Source organism: Xyrauchen texanus, chromosome 50 (genome assembly GCF_025860055.1).
Source record: "Xyrauchen texanus isolate HMW12.3.18 chromosome 50, RBS_HiC_50CHRs, whole genome shotgun sequence".
Lineage (NCBI taxonomy): Eukaryota > Metazoa > Chordata > Actinopteri > Cypriniformes > Catostomidae > Xyrauchen > Xyrauchen texanus.
In genome coordinates this window covers 2673043-2696150 of record NC_068325.1, presented here as the reverse complement: position 1 = coordinate 2696150, position 23108 = coordinate 2673043, and the positions used below count along the sequence as shown (strand labels likewise).

The window sequence follows — 23108 nt, the reverse complement described above, 5'->3', positions numbered from 1 at the left end:
GTTGCTTTAAAAAAAATTATTCGTTTTCGTGCGTCAGTAGGCTGATAAACATGATGTCCACAAATGTGGATTTTGGGACAATATTCCCTCAAAAATTGAAAAAAAACTTTAATCTGTTGATTATTTCGCTTTATTTTAATATATATTTTGGTGTATTATTTTTGTCCACTGTACAATACGGATCCATTCATTAATATTAGTAAATTATCACATTGAGAATAAATGGGTTCATCCAAAAACTGAAACATTTTTCTTTCAGAGGCTTTATATGGAGTTAGAATGAAAATAAGATGCAAACTGTTCTGAGACCAGTGCAGTCAGACAGCCCACTGGAGGTTAAGTCATTCACTAAAAAGGGAGCATCCTATAGCTCTTCACTCCTAAAATCTGATCAAAAGTTCAGTTTCAGGCTGCAGATGATGTTTGGATCACTCAACATGTTTGACAGACATGAGACAATGATCATCAGTACATAGATTCACCATTTATAATGGATCATTTTATTTGAATATGGTTGACAGTGATTGGACGATGTTGGCCACTACTTTGAATCAGAATTAATTATGATAATTTCTGATGTAACGTCCAAAACGTCTCAAAAACATAATAATCAACACTCCTGGAAACATAATAAACAATTTGATGAAAGAAAAATGGACTTTCTATAGCTTGGTATTATTTAAAACACAACTTAGTCCCACTGTCCACATATGAGGACATCAATTTTAGGAAAATGATATGCTCTTTAAAAAACTTTTTTTTTTTTCTAATAGGCGCTACTAGCTACAAATCAAAAATGTAAATGTAAAATGCACACAGCAGTCACGCTCGGGTCTCAGGAGGTTAAATAATATTTAATTTTTCATCACAGTAATGATAATGGTTTTTATTATTTATTTTAATTATTGTATTATGGTTATGAGAACTAATGAAAATGTATTAAAATGTCCTAAAAATAATGTCTTAATGCATATGCAAATTAACAGTCCTAATTTTTTAACACACTTCAATATGAAAAGAAAACAGAATTCATTTGTATTTATTACGGTAATAGGAACTGCTGAGAATGTGTTTAATTATCATGAAAATAATGCCACAATGCAACCAATCTTAATATTCCACATTTTTTAATAGGCTTCATTTTCTGTATGCAAAACGCTCACCCAACAGCATTTTAACTTTCCATTTTCCAGACATCTCATTTATATAATATGAAATATATTACCAAATGAAATCTGGGCAAATAGGAGATTATTAAGAAAGCTGAGAGCCGCAGACTGAATACATGAGATTTGACAGAAGCCAAACTACAGAACAAACCATAAATATAGTTTAAAGGGGTCATGACATGGGTTTTTTTATTGTATTATTATGTTCCCTTAGGTGCAATTATAGTATTAATATATTTTTTTTTTAAGAAAAACTTTTAAAATCTAGTGATTTATGACCTTTTCCCACCCTGTTTCTCATCCTCTGATTCAAACAGTCTGTTTTGGGGGCGTTTTCCATTTAAGACTTCAGTGTTAACGCCCACTGTTATGATTGGCTAACGTCAGTGCCTATGTATCAATTATTGACGCCCCCAGCCAGAACAATATGCAAGTAAACTAAGTAAAAACACTGTGATTATTCATAATGAATGAAATTGCGCTTTAAAAAGTAGTTTAAAGTTTAAAATAGATTACTTACAGTTTGCGTCGTCGTTGTTCCCAGAATAGTCGGCACGGACTTATCTTTGAGCAACAGTTTTCTGGCAAAGCCAGCATCATATTGAGATTTGTTCTCAAAACAGTCATCCTTAAAATGTACAGAACAAACGCTTAAGTTAACACTGCCGTGACTGGGACGTCCGCAAAAAATAAACTGCATCCATTTTTCCCTGACGCCTGGATCTTTCGGCAGCTTATTCAGAGGTTTTGTTTGACCACAGCCAGGAACAGCACATCTGTGTGGCATCGTAATTTTCCTGTGCACAAGTAGTCTCTGTCAGAGCTCGCTGTCCATCGACTGAACACTTGTGAGGCGACGGCGATACTGAAATGAGCGTAGCTGTCTTGCGCTTAAAGCGTAGTTATCTTGTGCTGGAGGTGGTCATATGCAAACGCTGGTACGTCACTTCTAACCGACACGTCACTTCTAACCATGAATCCAGAACGAGCTGTATTTTGAGCTTGATTAAATAAATGATTTGTTTAGAATGGGGAGGACGTCTTAAAATATTAAACTTGCAGGACGTTTTAATGATACAAAGACCTCTTATATACCAAAAGATCAAGGCAAATTTGGTTTCTCATGTCATGACCCCTTTAATACACGACACCTTACAGTTCCTTTTATTTAGCAGTTTCAAAAAATTATATTAATTATAAATACCCAAGTGTCAAAATATGTTCATAAAATAACAATTTCATTTATATCAAGTTTAATTCTGCAGGGTTTGTAGTCTACCTTGTCATTTTGCACGTAAGACTTGAGGATTTTAGATATTAAAACAAAACTGCACTTGCAATCCCTTTCAGGTACCAACACTTATATTATTATTAGCCACTGAAGTCTTGAAAAGTGTTGATGTTTAGTTATGAAAGGTTTAGTTGAGGAAAGTGGATTCATTAGGTTATTTGGCTTGACTCATCCATTTGCAGTGAGACACATAAAGGTGCCATTGGCTTTTCAAATATCAGCTTTGCCTTTAAACGTCCACAGGCAGTGAGACACGCTTGTGTTGCCAAAGCAGCTCCTTTTAGGAGTAATACACGTGACTGAGAAAGGGCGACAGTTTAATCAAAACTGGCTCAAGATGCCAACAGTACTGCCACAATTCAACAAACTTCTACATTTTCGCTTGGCTGACAATAAAATGGAATGAAAAATCCCATTGACTTACATTGTATGTGTGTGTGTGTGTGTGTGTGTGTGTGTGTGTGTGTGGACTCCTGCACAATGATGTACCTCTACGATACATTATATGACATTTAACCCAATAAAACTTTAAAGTAGTAGCCTCTCTCTCTCTCTCTCTCTCTATAGCATGTATAAATGTGAAATATAAGTGAATGTATTATTGGACCCACTGTGGCTGGCAGCTCTTATGAAGTATATGATTCTTTGCAGAACATTGCCTCATTGCCCAACACAACTGTGTGAGGATTAAAGGAAAAGCACAAGGGTTATTTCACGTCCTAGAAGAGCTAAACATCTACAATCTATTTAATCATATCATACTGTAGATCATGGTATTTTATTTGTTAACTGTCTGAATAATTATTCCCTATTGAATAGAACTGAATGAACAATCTCGGGTTACATGGACCGACTGGATAACTGAAATATTGAATGTATTTGCTTTAGATTTTTCTAGTTATGTCTGGCAGTAGAGTAAAGGGAACTTGGCAAATAATGTTCAGCATATAAACAAGGAATCAATCTTGTACCACACCCTCAGAGAGGTGCATGATGTGTCTCCAAACACAAACTGCCTTCTACTGGCCCACAGTGACACTGTAGTCCTCAAGTTATTTGCTGTGTCCAAATATACATACTCCCCTACTATAGAGTATGCCAAAACAGTATGCCAGTGGAGATGTATGGCCGAATCCTCAGTATTAATAGCAATTCATAACACAAGTATGTGTTGCATTCTCAAAGTTGTCACAAGGGGCACTATAAAGCCAAATGACCAAAGTTCAGCCATGCAACTCTGTGTGGCACAAGCTGATATGTTCTTTGACTTGTTATCTGTTAGCCAATCGGCTTGCATGGCATTAGCTGATTGGTTCTCTGACTTGTTATCAGGTAACCGATCATCTTGCGTCTCTCCTTGTGTTTTATTTAAATGGCTAAATTTGGCAGTTAAGATGCTTTCTCTACAGCTTGTTGTGAGTGATTTTTTTCTCAAAAAATGCAAATTGCTCAGGTGGTTTGCTTGGGGTTCTTTCTATCAGCTTGCATGGTAAGGTCTGCTTTAGCCATAACACATAGAAGTGCATCTAAATAAGGTAAGTATTAGCCAAATCTGGCTGGCAAACATCACTATCTTAGGTTATTCTGTTAAATAAGTCCACACATAGCTAGTTTAAGTCACCTAAGCAGGTCGAGGCACACATAGAAATTTAGTTCATTAGTGTTATGCCATTTGGCCCAAGGCTCTTCTGAGCAGCAGCAGTACATATGTCTTGGTGACAGATCTGCTTCGCTGGGGGGAGGGGTTGTGTTTTTTTTATGTGTTATGCATTTTTTACAGTTTCCCTGCTTTGTTGGGGGATTGTTTATGTCTATTTGTGCAGCAGCATGTAACACATGCTCGATGCAGCATGTCTTGCATTTTGTCTCATTGTGCAGCAGCAGCAGCAGCATGTCCACATGCTAACTCAGTATGTATGTGATAAGATGCGCAGGTTGACGGTCTCAGACGCAGAGGCAGCTGGTATTCGTCCTCCGCTACCCGGACCCCCTTGATTACTGAGGTTTGTAACGAAAAAACCCATGTTAGTCCAGAAACCTACTTTACGAAAGAACTCATACGAAGATGTAAGCGCTTAGCCCACACTTTACCAATGTAAGCTTCAGTTGAGCATTATTAATGTGCGTTCTTGCGTTACAAACCTCAGTAATCAAGGGGGTTATAAAGTAGCCTTCAAAATGTTTTGCCATTATTCATGTGTTATTATTCAGGATCTTGCTACAAAAACATGGACCTTAACTTACTTGCTCAGCAATATTTTCTTCAAACTGTTGCTCAGCCTTGACAGTAGTTGAGTTGAAAGAGAAAACTCACTGTAGAAGTGGACAGTTCACACTAATGTCCACTTCAGCTCCCCTTGTGGACACATTGAGAATAAAATTGTGTTCTGACACATTCTGGAATGAAACAACGATTGCGTTATTGAAAGTGTCTGTGTATGATGCTTTCTGTGAGTATGTTTTGGCTTTTAATATGTTTAATATGCAATATCATATGCATTGCATTATCTGGGTGCTGGGGTCTAAGTTTGCATACTTGGATAAAGTGTGTTTTTGGTCTAAATCTTTTGATCAAAAGGTTTTTAGGACCATGAGTATATTGTCAAGTGTGTCCAAACTATTGACTGGTAGTGTTTATCTGCATTTCATGACTAAGCCATCCTGATCTAGAAATTGACTTTTGAAAAACCTGTATCGGTTGACCAATAGTTTGCTTACAACATAAAACAGCAGTTTGGCCTGTGATGCTTCTGTTTTAATGCAAGTGATTGTTTGTGTTCAGGATGGAACGCTTAGGAGAAGCGGCTCTTTTGGAAAACTCAGGGAAGTTCTGCGCAGAAGCAGTGAGATGCTGGTAAAGAAAATCCAAGGAACGATGCCACCAGAACCTCGCAACACCAAGTAAATACAAACACACACACACATATGGAGCCCCTGAGAGGACACAAAGGGAATTTAATTTCTGAAAGTTTTGCATTCCCTCTCAATATTTCTGAACATTTTGCGTTCCCTCGCAATAGTTTACGATCCCTCACAAAAAGTTTTGTGTTCCCTTACAAAACGTTTTAAGTTCCTTTGCAGTAGTTTGCATTCCCTCCCAATAAGTTTTGCATTCCCTTGCAATAGTTTGCATTCCCTCCCAATAGTTTGCATTCCCTCAAAATAGTTTGCATTACCTTGCAATAAGTTTTATGTTCTAACCATATATTAACCATAGTTTTACTATTTGATTGTTGTAACTTCTGTGCTTTGGCGGAAACCATAGTTCCCTTTCAAGTCGGTCACTTCAGTGATGCGTCAGTAGCTAAAGCTATGGGAACTCCTCCCACACAACACAACAACTCACTCTTGATAGAGATGGCTAAACATAAAAACGTGAGAGGAAACAAAATAGTTTTGGTGAACTGCTGATTTCAATCATAGGGCAAAAATATGAACATGAGAAAGTGAAAATAATAGAACGGTTTGCAAATCAAAGACTCTTTTGTTAAAACTTTTGAATATTAAATGTAGGCTGGCACAAATAATTGAAGTAAATGGATCCAATACACAAAACATTAACTACACACTGTTTCAAAATTATAGCCACAATACTTTAACATAATAAGTGTTATCATGACTCTAGTGTGATAAAATTGCTTACTAACCTTGTCTGTGTAATGTTCTCCGGTTTCGTTCCAAATTCGGTGTGTTAACGACGGAACACAAATAAACCCTGTAGGCCTAAATCCCAGTAATGGTGTAAAGGAAACCAAAAAGAGAGTTAACGTTGTTTGGTGTAAAAGTCTGCTCTTATATCTGGGCCAAGAACCGCTGATGGCGTTTCCATCCATGTGAGCCAGATATCTCTCATATATCAGCATGATATATAATCTGGTTGAGACTAACTGTGTTCACTGTGAGCGCACAAAACTCAAGACGCTTAACTGTCGGCTTGCTTTCTTGCTGTAAGCCGAAGCTAGTCCCCACTCCTCACGATATCTGACCTCTGCATCTCCAGAGAGACCGCACGAGGAAGTTAAGCGAGTACGAGATGCAGAGCGCAGAAATTAAGGACGATTTGTTGCCAGCACAGTCCTTTTATCTCTGCTCTCCTCCATTTTAAATGGCTTTGTCTGTTCAGTTTGCCTGTGGATATTTGCGAACCCAATTTTGGTGCATATGCTCTGCAAAGATGATGTTGAGGGGGATGTTATACCACTGGATGCCTCTGATGGTGAGATCTTGTCACTTTCGGCTGATGGGCTCGCTGATATTTCTCCCTGCAAGGCCTCTAATGTGGAGTTGATGGACGTTCTTACTAGGGCGATCAAGAACTCAAGCTGGAATGGCCCATACCTGATGCGCCCGAGCGTTCTCGACTCCTGTAGCCCAATGCCATTCTTTCCTGAGCTGCATGAACAGCTGGTTATGACACTCTACCTACTCAGTAAGAGAGTATGTCTCCGGTGAAGCAGTCGTTACGTTGCTGGTTCGCACTACACTGATAGGCTATTCAGAGCTTGCCCCAGTTGAATAGGCTAATGTGGCCCTCTTGTGCCCTTCCTCTTCCTCACTAGAGTGGAAATCGAAGACAGTGCATCCATCCAAGCCATGTAGGCTCACATCCTCTTTGGTCGGAAAGGCTTATGCTGCGTTTGACCAGACTGATTCTTCCCTGCACACCACGGCACTCTTGCTGGCCTACCAGGCAGACCTACAAAAGGACATGAACGAAAGTGGCCTGGACCCCTAGTCCTTCAAAAAGCTACTTTGGGCTCCTCCTGTGGTGAATACTCAAATTAACCGGACACTCAGGAAGTCTCCAATCAATAAGGTTACACAAAGACACTGGTTTGTGTTAATAGACCTGAAAGACATGTACTTTAGTGTTCAAATAGCCCCTTGCCACAGGGCATTCTTCAGATTTGCCATCGAGGGGATGGCATAGCAGTGCAAAGTCTTACCCTTTGGCTTGTCCTTGGCTACCTGCACATTTATCAAAAGTTTTGAAGCGGCGCTTGCACTGCTGAGGCTGAGCGGCGTCCGTGTGTTGAATTACGTCAACAATTGTTTGCTCTTAGCGCAATCCGAGGAATTTGTGTGCAGGCACAGAGACCTATTGCTTACACATTTGGAGCATTTAGGCCTCAAAGTAAATTGGGCAAAGCACTGTTGATAGCCAGTTGGCAGGTTTCCTTTTAGGAATGAAACTTGACTCTGACCGATGTTTGTATTCACTCTATCCTCCAGTGCTTGACATGATTCAAGCCAGGCAAAGCCTTTCTGCTGCAACAGGCCAAGTGGATGTTGGGGTTAATAGCTGCTGCAGTGACTGTCACACATTTGAGTTTGTTACATACATGCCCTCTCCAGGGCTGGGTCACTCAAGAGCACCTTGTCACATAAACCAGATTGGTCATCACCTAGTGACTCACTGCTGTGTAGCCATGCTAGCTATTTGGAGAACGCCCTTGTTCTACCAAAAGGGCATTGCGCATGGCCAAAGGGCCATATGCAATATTGTTATGGCAGACATGTCCAACTCAGGCAACGGTGCCTTGTGCGACGGTCGTCCAGCCTATAGCACTTGGACAGGAGTGCAAGTGACAAATTGCCTGGAATTGCAGGCAGTCCTCTTTGCTCTGAAAGCTTTTCGGGCAAGGCTTTCATGTTTTGATCTGCATGGACAGCTTGTTGCAGTTGTGGCATACATAAATCACCAAGGGGGAGCACATTCGTTCCCGATGTTGGCTCTGGCACATTTAATTCTCCTTTTGAAGCAAGTGTCATCTCCTATCAATATGAGTGACGCACATCCGTGGTCACCAAAACTGTGGGGCAGACTTACTCTCACATCAGGGAGTAAGACCAGGTGAATGGAGACTTTCTCCTTAGACAGTTCAGAGGATTTGGGAGGTATTCGGGGAGCTTAGTTGAGGCTAAGTTTTGCCTCTCCAGAGATGATGCACTTTCACCTTTGATTCTTCATAACTCAAGCTCTCCTGGGCTTGGATGCCCTAGCTCAAAAATGGCCAGTGAAATGCAAGTATTCGTTCCCTCCTGACGCTTGCTACACCTAGTCTTGTGCAAGGTTTGGGAAGACAAGGAAACTACGCTGTTTGTTGCACCGGAGTGGCCTAACAACCCTTTGTTTTTGGAGCTGGTAGAGCTGTGGGATGCTCCCCAATGAGAAATAGCTTGAGAAGGGATCTGCTCTCGCAAGCTTGAGGCATGATCTGGCATCCCCAACCGGAGCTGTAGAGTCTTCATGTCTGGCCCCTGAACGGGGCTCGTCTGACACTAAGGGGTTGTCACAGCCAGTACTCAACACCATAATACAGACTACAGCGCTCTTGACAAGGCTGCTCTACGCCCTGAAGTGGCACATTTTCACTGACAGGGGCTTCTCTGAAGGTGAGGACCCAGCACATTGCCCTTTGCAGATGTTGCTCTGCTTTTGCAAGAGCATTTGGATGCAGGACTCTCTCTCCATGTTCAAAGTGTATGTCACAGCCATAGCAACGAGGTATGACCCTCTGGGTGGTTTTTCAGGGGTTTGTCTTGCCCCGTTAGTGCCCCTGTCTGGGACTTAGCGCTGGCGTTAAATGCGCTTACAGGTTCTCCTATCAAGTCATTAGCTGTGGTAAGCTTGCGTATACTTATCTTTAAGACTTTGCTCCTACACGCTTTGGCTTCAGTCAAACATGTTGATGACCATCAGGAATTGCCTGTCAGAAACTCTTGCTTAGAGTTTCGACCTGGTTTATCTAAAACTGTTCTCAAGCTTAGTGAAAGGTATGTGCCAAAAGTATTGGCCACTGCTTTTAAGGTTCAGGTTGTTACCTTTCAGGCATCATCTCCTCCTCCTTTTGAGTTGGTGGAAGCTGAGAGGCTGCATATGCTTTGTCCTGTGAGGGTACTGCATATGTGTATTGACCGAACGATTACATTTTTTATGTAAAATCTGCTCTTTGTCAGCTTTGGAGGCCATAGAAAAGGTTTGACTGTGTCCAAGCAAAGACTTTCTGTCTGGGATGTTTATACCATTGCTGTCACATACATTGCCCATTGGGTGTTATAGCTCATTCCACCAAGACTTGGGCTAAGGGTGTGTCCTTGGAGGACATCTGCCTGGCTGCAGGTTGGGCTCCCCCTTACACCTTCACCAGGTTCTATAAATTGGATTATTCCTCCCTCTCTTTCCATATTTTGACTCTGAAGGAGGGCTGATGTGTCAATGTTTTACTACCATATTGGCTAGTGTCATTGTTATATGCTGTTGGTTCTCTCTCTCCCTTTCCATTGTGATGCGAAGGAGAGTGTCTTATTGGTGTGTTCACAAATCAGACTGGCTATTTGCATTGTTGTATTTACCACAAACACTGTTATTGCAAAGTAATGCAAAACTAATTTAGAAAATATATTACCTTCCTGTCCTCAAAGGTGCTCTGTAAACACAAGGATATGTAATATTGTACACATTTTAAATAGCTAATAGGCTTAAGTTACATCACAGCCATGAACATGACTTGTTAATTGCTCTCATTCTAAAGAGTATTTTATTGGACAAAGAAGACTGTAGAATTTGAGTACACTAGCATAAGATGACCTAAGTGCTAACAGACATGGACTAAAAACCACATAACAACAAACTTTAGATTTCATTGCACTGAGCGCTCACTGTCTGAATGACCTGAAGCACATAAATGTTAATGCAATGCCGATTTACTATTTATCCCTCACAGCATGAAGCGAGCAGCATCACTCGGTTACCTAAACAGGAATGGAGACGACAACGAATCGTTTCAGGTGAGCTGATTTGTGGAGATTGATGCACAGGTTCTTGAATTAATTTAATGTTTCAAAGATGATTTCTTAATATGGATTTCCTGGTCTCATCACAGGGTTCGGTGACAAGCAGGACTTTCAGAAACAGCAGACCTCTGAGCTCAAGCACAGTGGAGCTTTACAAGAGCACAGACCAATGAAAACAACACATCAAACACATTTACCTCTGGAAAATTTAACAGAGTAGTATATATTGGTTTATGTGTTTTTAATGATAAATGGTTGGCTTTTCTTCTACAGTAAGTTTACATTCTCTGTTGCACTCATATAAATCATGCATGTTTTTCTTTCGTAAAGGAATAGTTCAGCCGAAATTGAAAATTCTATCATCATTTATTCACCATTATGTCGTTCCAAACACATATGACTTTTTAGCAGAATGTTCACTCTGCTCTGCTCCATACAACTCTGAAATGGACAAAAGGTATCATTAAAATAGTCCATACGATTTGTGTACTATACATTTTCTCCAACGCCATTGGTCCTCACTAGGGTTCAGAACCAAGAACCAGTTCTTATTCAGAATTGATTCTTTTTTTATTATTATTATTGTTTACTGCCTATGCAAAAAATCTTTTTTTGCTTTTTTTTAGCTTTTTTTTATTACATGCAAATTAGTTTTCGCTGCAAATGTTTGCCAGAACTTTGCAGCTCTTTGCCGGTAGTGGCGAACCTACTGCAAACTTTTGCCAACAATGGACAATTTTCCGCAAGTTTTCCGCAAAGCTCATTTGCATGTCAAAATGATCAGTGGCGAATTTGCAGCAAATTTGCCATGAACTCTCGATTTTCATAAGGGTGATTCTCAAACGAATGACTCTTATGAGTCTGTTCTTTTGATTCTACACCATAAAACATACAGTGCGACCAGTGTAGTGGCTGAAGCTGGAACTAGAGTTGTGACGACTGGCAGATTAATCGCACCATGAATTCAGCAAAAATAGGTTGAACGCTCTGCTCCTTAAATCGATCTGTGCTTGCCGAAATTCAAATTACTGTCTCAGTGGCCGAAGCTAGAAGTGTTGAAGAGATGAAATGTCCGCAAAGTGGTGACAAAATCTAGTTGTACTTTTAATTTTAAATGATGTACAGTCAACAGGAATGCATATTTTATTAACCATACACCCCAACCTTAAGCCTACCCATCAGTGGAGAATTTTTTTTATTTTAAAGCAAAAATGTATCCTCCAAATTGCGCTCACCATTGTCTGTCAATGTGATCAGTTCCTGGTTCCCCCAGGACCAGAACCTGTGTCTCAGAGGTTGCTAATGCAATACTCTATCAATTGTGCCACAGTGAAAGGTGAACACATTTCAATTAATGCATAAATGTCTGATGGGGATGGCTTTTGTCAGTTATTCAGCATTATGGGGTTTATTTCAGGGTACATGATCTTTTGGAAGTAACATGTTGCCAATATGATGTTGGCGTAAGAACTTACTTTGAATGGTGTGACGTGAAAAACACAGTGTCCGATTGTCGGCAACATTTTACATTAAAATACAAAATGTATTATCTGGGATTTGACATCATAGGAGCAGCAATGGCGTTTACCGTGCCATGAACATTCGCCACAAAGTGTCGCTTGTCCAGAAACCGGCACATTGGATCCGAATATGGGTAGCAAAACATTCAACCGATTTCCTGAGTATATTATCCAATGAGTTATTTTAACCCCAGTGGGAAAGACCAGAAATCTACCTGCCTCATTCTGTCAGGTATTAAATATCTCATTGACACATATTTAGCAGTGAAATTTGACCTCACATGACCTACAATCCAAAAGAAAGCAAGCGGAGAAGTGTCATTGAGCAGAGCCCTAGAGAGGTATCCTGTTTATGCCAGTCTATGGGAAAATATTTGTTTTTAATTCAGTTGCTCATTCGTTTTGTTATGAATATGACCTATGTTATAGATGTTGCCCCTAAGATAGTATATCTGTAACTGCACATTAAAAACATTTTCATTGCAAATTTATATTACACATTAAAATGTTGCATATGTAATCTGTATATATGGAATTTACATGTGCAGGTTTATATATTTTTTACTACAAAAGCCATTTGTGAGCTTGCCATTTTCCACAGTGTATGGTTTCAATGTTGTGTTCAATTGTATTATTGAGAAGCCTGTATCAATGTTAAATGAATTTAATTTATGTTCAAGAAAAAGCAAATTATCCTGTCTAGAGTTTCACAAAATCATCTCATGCTCCAGTGTCCATGGACTCCTCATGGTTCAAATTTATGTCTTTTTGTTTCTGAATATGAGAGCATCTTTTTGTCTAATTAAAGTCTCTTGCTGGGCAAAAGTTGTACACTTCTCTTGATTGTCTCATTTCATTTGAAATCAATACCATTGGAACGCAGCAATAGTCACGCATTTGCAAAACACATGATGATTTCTCTAAACTTTCAAGTCGGATGTGGGATATTCCTACTTGATATCTCCGATCTCCAACCATAGATGTATTCCATTACCAGATGCTCGGAAGATGACATTTAAGGCAATGCTCCCATTAGCTTAGCAAGTGTTTGACTGTCACCAGAGATGTCTCCTAACAACCCAATTCATAAACAATCTGCAACACTAGCATTTGTGCTACAGGTGTCCACAATTATCAAAAGAGATTATAATTGTATAGTTTTCAACACCTGCTACTCTGCTAACATTTGTTAGACAAGCTTTAATATCATGTAATGTATGAACTATGACTCATTTATCAATATTATTTAATAAAAGTGAATGCTTATCACTTATTTTGTACATCTTTCTGGGTGCCGACATGTTTGTGTGACGTCACGCACCTGCATGTCGACAAAAGTTTAATTTCCGCACGACTATCCAAATTGGAATTATGACTTAAAGTGGCGTTCCATTGGACTTTTCCCAGTAGGAAGGAAGGAAGGAGTTGAATGGAATGCAGCATATGTACCAAACAAAAATAGACTACTAAATAAAATGTATTTATTATTATTATTATTTTTTTTTTATTAATAGTAGGACAATTTATTACAATTTGCACAAACCGTGTTTCTGAATATCTTCTCATCTTTAATATCATCTATTATAACATACACCGTCATTTTCTCGTTCATTTCAATCAGAATTGAGTGAGCCTTTTGTCCAATTCATTTAAAAGAATTGGTTCGTATGAGTCATTCGTTCGTGAGTCGCATTTTGAAAAACAGTTACTTACGGGGGAGATGCAGTAAGCCTAAAACAAGTCATAAATGATATATGGGATAGGCTGGTTTCTTTGTTTATAATTCTCATATTTTATTTAAATTAACTTCCCAAAAAAAAGAAATAAAAAGTGTAGTGAGCCCTATTCAGTCACAACTAAAGTGGACCAAATAGAGATTAAATTCTAGTCACAGAGTGAACGCAAACAGAACTGGGTTCTTTTTCACTCGGTTCAATTTTAAGTCAATTGAAAGATGTCAGAGTTTGGTTCTATCAAAGAGGACTTAAAGGGATAGTTCACCCAAAAATGTTATTCTCTCATCATTTACTCACCCTCATGCCATCCCAGATGTGTATGACTTTCTTTCTTCTGCAGAACACAAACAAAGATTTTAGAAGAATGGAAAAAGCTTTGTTTATGTTCAACAGAAGAAAGAAAGTCATACACATCTGGGATTGCATGAGGGTGAGTAAATAAGATAATTTTCTTTTTTGGGTGAACTATCCTTTTAAGTGTAAACATCTTTAAAGAGTTAATCACTGAGATTAAAATGTCAGAGGATTCATGAAGGACGTGTTGACAGTGTATTATCAGCCTGCTGAGTTCCAAGCCGACCCACAAGAACCAACCTATCGAGATATCACCATCATCCCCTGGGACAACATCAGAGTCATCGGCAGATATACAACACCCCAATCTGTGAAGACCACTGACAGTAGTTATAATTATTCAAATTGTGAATTTATTTGACTTAACTGGTTTAATTGAATTGCTTTACAAATGTATATGGTTAGAAAAAATAATGCTGTCCGAAAGAAAAAAATGTAGCCTGATCTCATGAATATTATGTGACTGTGGCGACATTTTTGCAGAATGAAATTGCGTAGTTCATTACACATATAACGGCAGTTCCGAGTTGAAATGGCCCCTAAGTGGTGCTAAAAGAGTTAAATTTTCTCCCAAACATATGAGGTTTATAAGGTTAATGCTCTATCTAGTGTTAAATAACTTAATCTACCTGCCTACCCTAAACCTTAAACCTAACTGATAGTGTCTTCACTACGACAATCATCTTGTCTTGATCAGCCCTCTCTTCGCCGTCGATGGACACCCATCAACGGACGGGATTTCCTGCAGACACATCAGGACATTCTTTGCCTGACTCTCAGCACCTGCAGAGAAAGATTCACTCGCCCCCTCTAGTGTTCTGGCGAAGAAGTCTCTCCGCCTCACAGCCAGATCAGTTTCTTCACTCAGCAAGACAGCTACCCACTTCCTGCAGCATCCAGGCAGGAGCTGTATCCTTTAATATATATACATATTTAAAGATCGTAAGTTTTCCTGTCAGCGTAAACATCGCTCCGTCAGACCAACATGAGAACTGTGTTCACTGCCTGGGTCACACCCACACTGAAACAGCTCTCATGGGGACAGACTGCTCTCACTGTGAGGACATGCGTCTCAAGACGCTCCGCTCTAGGGTCGCCCTCGTTCTGAGGGACGATTCCGTCTTCCGTGCCATCCAGACCGCTTCCTCTGTGTTAAGTCTCGAGGGACCACACGAGGAAGCACGGCGGGGCCGGGGGTACAGCTGGAAGAAACAGAGGAGGATAATGTGCCGGTGCAAGCCCCTCGATCTTCCCATGCAACATCTTCGCCAGTGCAGTATGCACGTGACGACCTCCGGCCCTCTATGAATGAGCACGGTGTTGTCGTATTCTGCAGGTCTGATGATGATAATGATGCCGTATCCCTCGCAGCATCAGACATGGGAGAATTGTCCATGGAGAATGTTGAAGTCCCTTCCCCTGTGAGGGTGAGGAGTGCGCACTGGCCGTTAATACAAGTTATTCTGCATAATTGTGCGGGCAGTCAAGGATCTGGGCTTTGAGTGGTCACCTCCTGTCGAGCCAGAAAATTCTTGTTTGAATGAATGATTCCTGCACACCGTCCGTCATTAAAAGACCGTGGTTCAGCAAGCAGTGTCGATCTTCCCTGAGGTTCACACAGAGCTTCCTGAGACCTGGAGCCTGCCATCCTCAGGCATATTTTAGCATCTTTGTACTGTGACGCAAGTAGCGCTATCAGCCCCAGCAGGAAGAATCCCCTTGGAAGTATTTTGTTTATTGTGTCCACCAAAAAACGTGGTGGGGCATTCTGTCTGCCAGGGGCCAGAGGTCTGCCTCCGATCTGTCCGGTGAGGCACGGCTGTCATCCATTAGAGGGTGGAGGAGTGACTCATCACACACACATGAAAGTCGGCAGCCACCCACGCATTATGCGGTCACGTAGCACGCGTTACCTTGCTTCAACAGTGTTCTATCCTCCACGTTACAGTGCAGGACACGCCCATTCTGTGCTCCAATGTAGTAAATCTTCTTGTGAGAGATGCAACGGGGGCAGGTTGTTCCACTCACAGGTAAGGATTTTAATGTCCACACTTTAGCGCTCACCGCGTCACACAATAATCTTTTCAGCTTCACAATAATAAATTATCAGCTTCACAATCATAAACTTTTCAGCTTCACAATAATAAACTTTTCAGTTTCACAATAATTTCTGGACCCAGGTTCTCTCCCCGGACTGCTGGTTGTGTGGCTGCTTTTATGCCACTCTCTCCATGCTCACTGGAATTAGAAACAGATGTTAGGCATAATTTAGCTCAGGTGTAAACACCCTTACAACTTTCTCCCTCTCTCCAGACGGGCACTTGACCACGCCCCCGCTGCCACAGAGAATCCCATGCTGGCAATACAGCAATTCAAGATGTTAACTCAGAAACAGATCTTATCGCACATCCGCCCAAAAGACTGGTTTGCGTCAATAGATCTAAAGGATGCATACTTTCTATGCAAATTGTACCGTGCCACAGGCTATTCTTGAGGTTCATGTTCGAAGGGATGACATATCAATTCATATCAAATCCTTCCCTTAGGATTGTTTCTGGCCCCGTGGAAGTTCAAAAAATGTGTTGATGCAGCACTAGCCCATTTGAAGATGAACGGCATGCGCATTCTGAATTACCTCAATGATTTGCTAATACTTCCCGATAAGAGGCAGGGACTTGATGCTTCGCCATTTGAACAGCCTGGGTCTCAATGTCAACTGCTCGAAAAAGCACACTTTCCCCCTGCCAACTAATCTCTTTTTGGGCATTCGACTTGACTCCATGAGCATGCGTGCACACCTCACGAGCAAGCGCGTCCAGACCATTCACCAGTGTTTTTCTCAGTTCAAACTGGGTAAAGCATTTCCACTGAAGTCTTTTCAGAAAATGCTGGGTTTTATAGCGGCAGCATCTGCCTTCATACCTTTGGGGCTTTTACACATGATACCTCTCCAGTGCTGGCTCAAACACCATGTACCGAGTCACGGGGTCGGGGGCACGTGCGTGTTTTCAGACGAAATGTGGTGACCACAGTGCATCCAACAGGAGTTGGGGTGCGCTGTGCGATGGACGCCTGGCTTTCTTTTATAGGTGCGAGACGGGCGTGGCACATCAACTGAATCATCACTTCTGATTCGGTCAGACAATATGTCAGTGGTAGCGTACATAAATCGCAAGGGCGGCACTCAATTGCTACCAATTATGAGCCTGGCGCAATGCTGTCTCACGTGGTTCACATGCCTACATATGTTCCAGGCCATCTGAACTACAGAGCGGACATGATGTCGTGCCAGGGACTGATAGCGGAGGAATGGAATCTTCATCCTCAGACGGTTTTGAGGATTTGGGAAATACTGAGGATTTGGGAAAAATTATGGAGATATTAGGTGGCCCTCCATGGGAAATACCGCTGAGAAGGGATCTGCTCTCTCAAGCGCAGGGCACAATTTGGCATCCCCAGCCTGACCTGTGAAACCTACACGTATGGTCCCTGAACGGAGCACAGTATATCAGCCCAAATTAGCTCAATCTGTAATGAAAACCATTTTAAACCAAGGAGATGCCTCTATTAACTAAAATGGCGTGTGTTTGCACTCTTCACACAGCAAGGACCCAATTAATTGCTTCATAACGGAGATCCTTACATTACTTCAAGAGGGGTTGGACGCAGGTCTTACTCCGTCAAAGCTTAAGGTCCATGTAGCGACCATATCTGCATTTCACGCCTCAGAGGCTGGCTCCTCTATAGGCAGACATGATCTGATCATAAAGTTCCTTAGGGGAGCGCGGCACTTCTCCTCCCTGTGCTAAGCTTCCAACGTGAGATTAAATCTGGTGGTGAGGGCGCTCATGTGTCCCCCATTTGAACCATTGGAATGCGCTGAGTTACATGTGTTCTGTTTAAAGATGGCACCACTGCCGGCTTTGGCCCCAGTCAAACAGGTTAGTGATATATAGGAACTGTCGGCTGACAGTTCATGTTTGGAATTCGGTCTGGGGCTTTCAAAAGCCACCATCATACCCAAGAAATAATATGTGCCTAAGGTGCATTCCACACTGTTTAGGGCTCAGATAGTTCCCCTACAAGCTTTCTCTTCTCCACCATCTAATTCGGATGAGAAGCAGTTAGCGCATTTATTATGCCCTGTTAGGACATTGCACACATGCCAGTTTAGACTGTCAGATCAGCACTTTGTCTGTTATGGAGGACACACAAAAGGCATGTCCGTCTCCAAACAAAGGCTCTCTCACTGAATCGTTGATGCAATCGCTCTCACTTATGAGTCAAAGTGCGTGAGATGCCCTATTGGTGTAAAGATACATTCAACTAGAGGCATGGCTTTCTCACAGGCATGGACAAACAGTATATACCTACAGGATATATGGTCTGCAGCAAGTGTTCTTCACAGAGCACTTTTGCGTGGTTTTATAACCTAGATGCGGCTTCCATCACTTTGCGAGTCCTCTCTGTCTAGTGAGCTTACTATTCCAACACCCAGCAGGTGAGCCTGAGCTTCTTATTACAGACGGGCTACCTGTTATAATTTTAATACAGCTGTCTGTGTAGGCCACTATCCAGATGACTCCTACTAGAAGTCACAAGCACTTCCAATAGAATAAAACCTCCTTCCCTCCCTCTGGTTATGAAGGGGTTCAATTATTCTGTGTGTATTATATACTCATATAGATCCTCAGATTAAGATTAACTTCCTGTCTGGTTGTCACCTGTTATTCATTTTCATTCACACTTGAAGACATATTAAGGCACCGCCCGACAGGCCTGTGACCTCATATAAATATTCTTCTAAGAGTACACACCCTGGTGCATCTTAGGGTATGATTCTACATAGTGGGGTGTGATGGGACTCCATTCCCCAAAGCATTCACTGCAATGTCTCGTGAACTGATTAGATACAGAAGGTTACTCGCGTAACCTAGGTGGGTGATTCTCACGAAATCCAGATTTAGAAGGTGTCCAGCATCAGAATTTTTAAAATGCCCTTAAAGCCAATTTTCTTTTTGCACATATAAGATTAAGGTCTGAACTTACTATAACCATTATTTTTAGAAGATTTAAAAAAAAATTTCCTATATAATTATTTAAATTTTTTAGATGACGTCCATAAAAAATTATCATTACCGCAACATGATATTACATTAAATATATGGTTAAAAATGTGTATTTTTGGCTAATGTTAAAGTAGACTCTTATTACTCATGCTCAAAGCTATGTAAAACTCTGGAGAGATTACTTTTTCATATTTATAATTTTTTGTAATTTCCTTATTTTCTCTCATTACCGAAACATACGTGATGATTTACAATTTATTTTATTTAATTGTTTTACTAAAAGATAACATACACATTTGTTATGTAGCAGACCTTAAATAAGTAGTGTTGTATAATATGTATATACATTTTAATACAAAATATGATTATCTAATTATTACTTAATTTGTAAAAAAGATACATGTTGCGGTAATGAAAATGCCATTTCGGTAATGAGGATCAATGTTTCGGAAATGAGGTTTAGCTCACACATTCACTGTTGACAAAGGGGTTTGATGCCTAACCCTATTTTACATATTTAAAATGCATAACATTTTTAAAAGAATATTTATTTCATAAACAGTTTCATTTTCTCATTTATCGTAATCATCACAGTACCATGCCTTGTGTTAACAAGTGTTGTGTATACAAGTTACAATCTTATGCTCATAAAGAATCATGTCATGTAGCCTACACTGTAGTACTAACAAATATACAACCATTAAAAGACATAGAAATACATTGTTTCACAGTCCATCCATCCATCTTCAACCGCTTATCCGAAGTTGGGTCACGGGGGCAGCTGCTCCAGCAGGGGGCCCCAAACTTCCCTATCCCGAGCCACATTAACCAGCTCTGACTGGGGGACCCCGAGGCATTCCCAGGCCAGTGTGGAGATGTAATCTCCACCTAATCCTGGGTCTTCCCCGAGGCCTCCTCCCAGCTGGACGTGCCTGAAACACCTCCCTAGGGAGGCGGCCAGGGGGCATCCTTACCAGATGCCCAAACCACCTCAACTGACTCCTTTCGACGCAAAGGAGCAGCGGCTCTACTCTGAGCTCCTCACGGATGACTGAGCTCCTCACCCTATCTCTAAGGGAGAAGCCCACCACCCTTCTGAGGAAGCCAATTTCGGCCGCTTGTACTCGCGACCTAGTTCTTTCGGTCATGACACAGCCTTCATGACCATAGGTGAGGGTAGGAACAAAAACTGACCGGTAGATCGAGAGCTTTACCTTCCGGCTCAGCTCTCTTTTCGTGACAACGGTGCGATAGAGCGAGTGCAATACCGCCCCCGCTGCCCCGATTCTCCGGCCAACCTCCCGCTCCATTGTCCCCTCACTCATGAGCAAGACCCCGAGGTACTTGAACTCCTTCATTTGGGGCAATACCTCCTTCCCTACCTGGAGTACGCACTCCATCGGTTTCCTGCTGAGAACCATGGCCTCAGATTTAGAGGTGCTAATCCTCATCCCAGCCGCTTCACAATCGACTACCAAGTGATCCAGTGAGAGCTGAAGGTCACAGACTGATGATGACATGAAGACAACATTCAGACAACAATCTGCAAAAAGCAGCGATGAGATCCCCAACCCACCAAACCGCACACCTTCCCCACTCCGACTACGCCTCGATATCCTGTCCATGAATATCACAAACAGGATTGGTGACAAAGCGCAGCCTTGGCGGAGACCAACCCCCACATGGAATGAACTCTACTTCGTGCCGAGGACCCGGACACAGCTCTCGCTTTGGACGTACAGGGATTGGATCGCCCTAAGAAGGGACCTCCCCACCCCGTACTCCCGCAGCACCTCCTGCAGACCGGGGACCCGGTCATACGCCTTCTCCAGATCCACAAAACACATGTAGACCGGATGGGCATACTCCCAGGCTCTTGCGAGAGTAAAGATCTGGTCCGTCGTTCCACGGCCAGGACGAAAACCGCATTGTTCATCTTCAATCCAAGGTTCGACAATTGGCTGAACCCTCCTCTCCAGAACCTTGGAGTAAACTTTACCAGGGAGGCTAAGAAGTGTGATACCCCTGTAGTTGGCATACACTCTCTGATCCCCCTTTTTGAAGAGGGGAACCACCACCCCGTTCTGCCACTCCTTAGGCACTGTCCCAGATTTCCACGCAACGTTGAAGAGGCATGTCATCCATCCTCCGCAGGGATGCCTGAAAAGCTCCGCCGGAGGTGTGAGTTGAAGATTTCACGGACAGGGACCTCCTCCAAACGTTCCCAGTTCACCCGCACTACTCGCTTGGGCTTCCCAGGTCTGTCCAGAGTCTTTCCCCACCCCCTGACCCAACTCACCACCAGATGGTGATCGGTTGACAGCTCTGCCCCTCTCTTCACCCGAGTGTCCAAAACATATGGCCTCAGATCCGACGACACGATTACAAAATCGACCTTCGGCACTCTGGTACCACGTAAACTTATGAGCATCCTTATGTTCGAACATGGTGTTTGTTATAGATAATCCATGACTAGCACAGAAGTCTAATAACAAACATCCACTTGAGTTACTGTTTCACAGTAAAAATATTAAATAATATTACATTTATAGTAGGTGGCCTATACTGCATTCACACTGCTTTTTGTGGAAGCACTTCATAAAAATGAAAAATTAGTGACCCCTGCTGGGGGGGTTGTAATAGCTATTTTGTTTACGCAATCTGTTCAAGAAGTGTTTAAGGCAAATATCAAGTTATATTGAAATGAGCAAGAGTTATAGTGCACGTCCCTCCTTCATAAGTCTGTTTCTCATCACCGAAACATTGAGTACCTCCACCGCAACAGGCCTTCAATTGTTGCGGTGAATGATAATGGTGTTGCGGAGGATGAGCGACCTTAAACATTCTTGCTAACTGTGGAAGCTAAATGAGGGTTAGCTAAACTTTCCCTCTCTTTTTATATTTAGACCATAATGGGGTATATAGTAATCAAAAAATTTAAACGTCAACATTTTTTAAAACTTCACAAACTCATGTTTCAGTAATGAGAACTAAAAAGTCGTGTAGGTACTATGACAAACAAAATTGTAACTTTTATTTGGAGAGAAAAAATAAGAACTGCTTACCTGGTAACCATCTTGAGTGTCACAGTCAATTATGTCCCTTCCAACAAAATTTCTTGAAAATGTTAGTTCCTTGAGGACTTAAACAATGATTGAAAATTGTTGCAGAGGATGAGAAAATTGGTCTTGGACACATTTATATTCCTTATTATTGTCACTACATTTACCAATGATCACCAAATACCACATGTTTCTTTACTGTAAATGTTTATAGTATAACATGCACTGAAGCTTTTTATTTTTTATATATTTTAATTATAAATATTTCCATCTCAAAGAACACAAATCCAGTCATGGACACGTTGCGGTAATGAAACATTTCCCCTTAAATGTGGAAAAAACAACTAAATTGGTATTTATGATGTCATTTGAAATCATGTGCAAAATAGTACATGAAGAGATGTTTATAACTGTATCCTTCTTATTTTTATAGCATTTAATTTTATCATCAAAATGTTTCATGACACCTCATATGTCTAATTTCGCGAGAATCACCCAGCTTCCCTGAGATGAAGGGAACGAGACATTGCAAAACTTGGCCGCACAACTACTTCAGAGCTTGAGGTACGAGCATACGTTCTTGCCCTTCAGTCAGAAAATTCTGAAGAAGTGGCCGTTTATATAAGGCAAGCGCACACCTAAAAGGGCAGGACTCAAACACCATTGCCATTCATAAGATTGCCGTTATAATACAAGGGCTTCAACTAGGTCATGGAAAACGAATTCCCCAAAGCGTTCACTGCAAATTCACATTCCCTTCATCTCAGGGAACCGAGGTTACATGTGTTTTCTATGGTCTTCTAGTATGGCATTGTCAAATAATTCCATATTATACTTATGACTGGATTGTAAACTGAAAATCCCCAATTAATGTCAGTTGTAGTACGCTATTTGCATTATATGTTGATGAAAATGGTTATTTAAAAAAATATCACTACAAAAATAATTTTCTTAAAACAGACTTTTGTATAGCTTTCCCATAACAATATCTAAAAGTCCCTAAAATAAGATACATTTGCTTGAGAAACAAAATTGCATTTAATATCAGCCGTGTTTTCAGAGAATATATCTTTAAATGACGTTTATTTATCTTATGCCATTGGCAATTCA

At 41.1% G+C, this 23108-nt stretch overlaps 1 protein-coding gene across 2 annotated transcripts in view; it reads left to right on the top strand.

Annotated features, from left to right (window-relative positions):
• The window catches only part of LOC127640887 (kinesin light chain 1-like), a 41544-nt gene extending 28942 nt beyond the window's left edge, over positions 1-12602 (top strand). Inside the window, exons 14-16 of one of the 2 annotated variants that reach the window (XM_052123582.1) lie at positions 5243-5361; positions 10188-10251; positions 10347-12602. In XM_052123582.1, the coding sequence (XP_051979542.1) occupies positions 5243-5361; positions 10188-10251; positions 10347-10430 (267 nt within the window). In that variant the 3' untranslated portion in view covers positions 10431-12602. Of the gene's footprint in view, positions 1-4386; positions 4464-5242; positions 5362-10187; positions 10252-10346 lie in introns of those variants that run through there. The other variant, XM_052123583.1, reaches the window with a different exon arrangement.
• The last annotated feature ends 10506 nt before the right edge of the window (positions 12603-23108 follow it).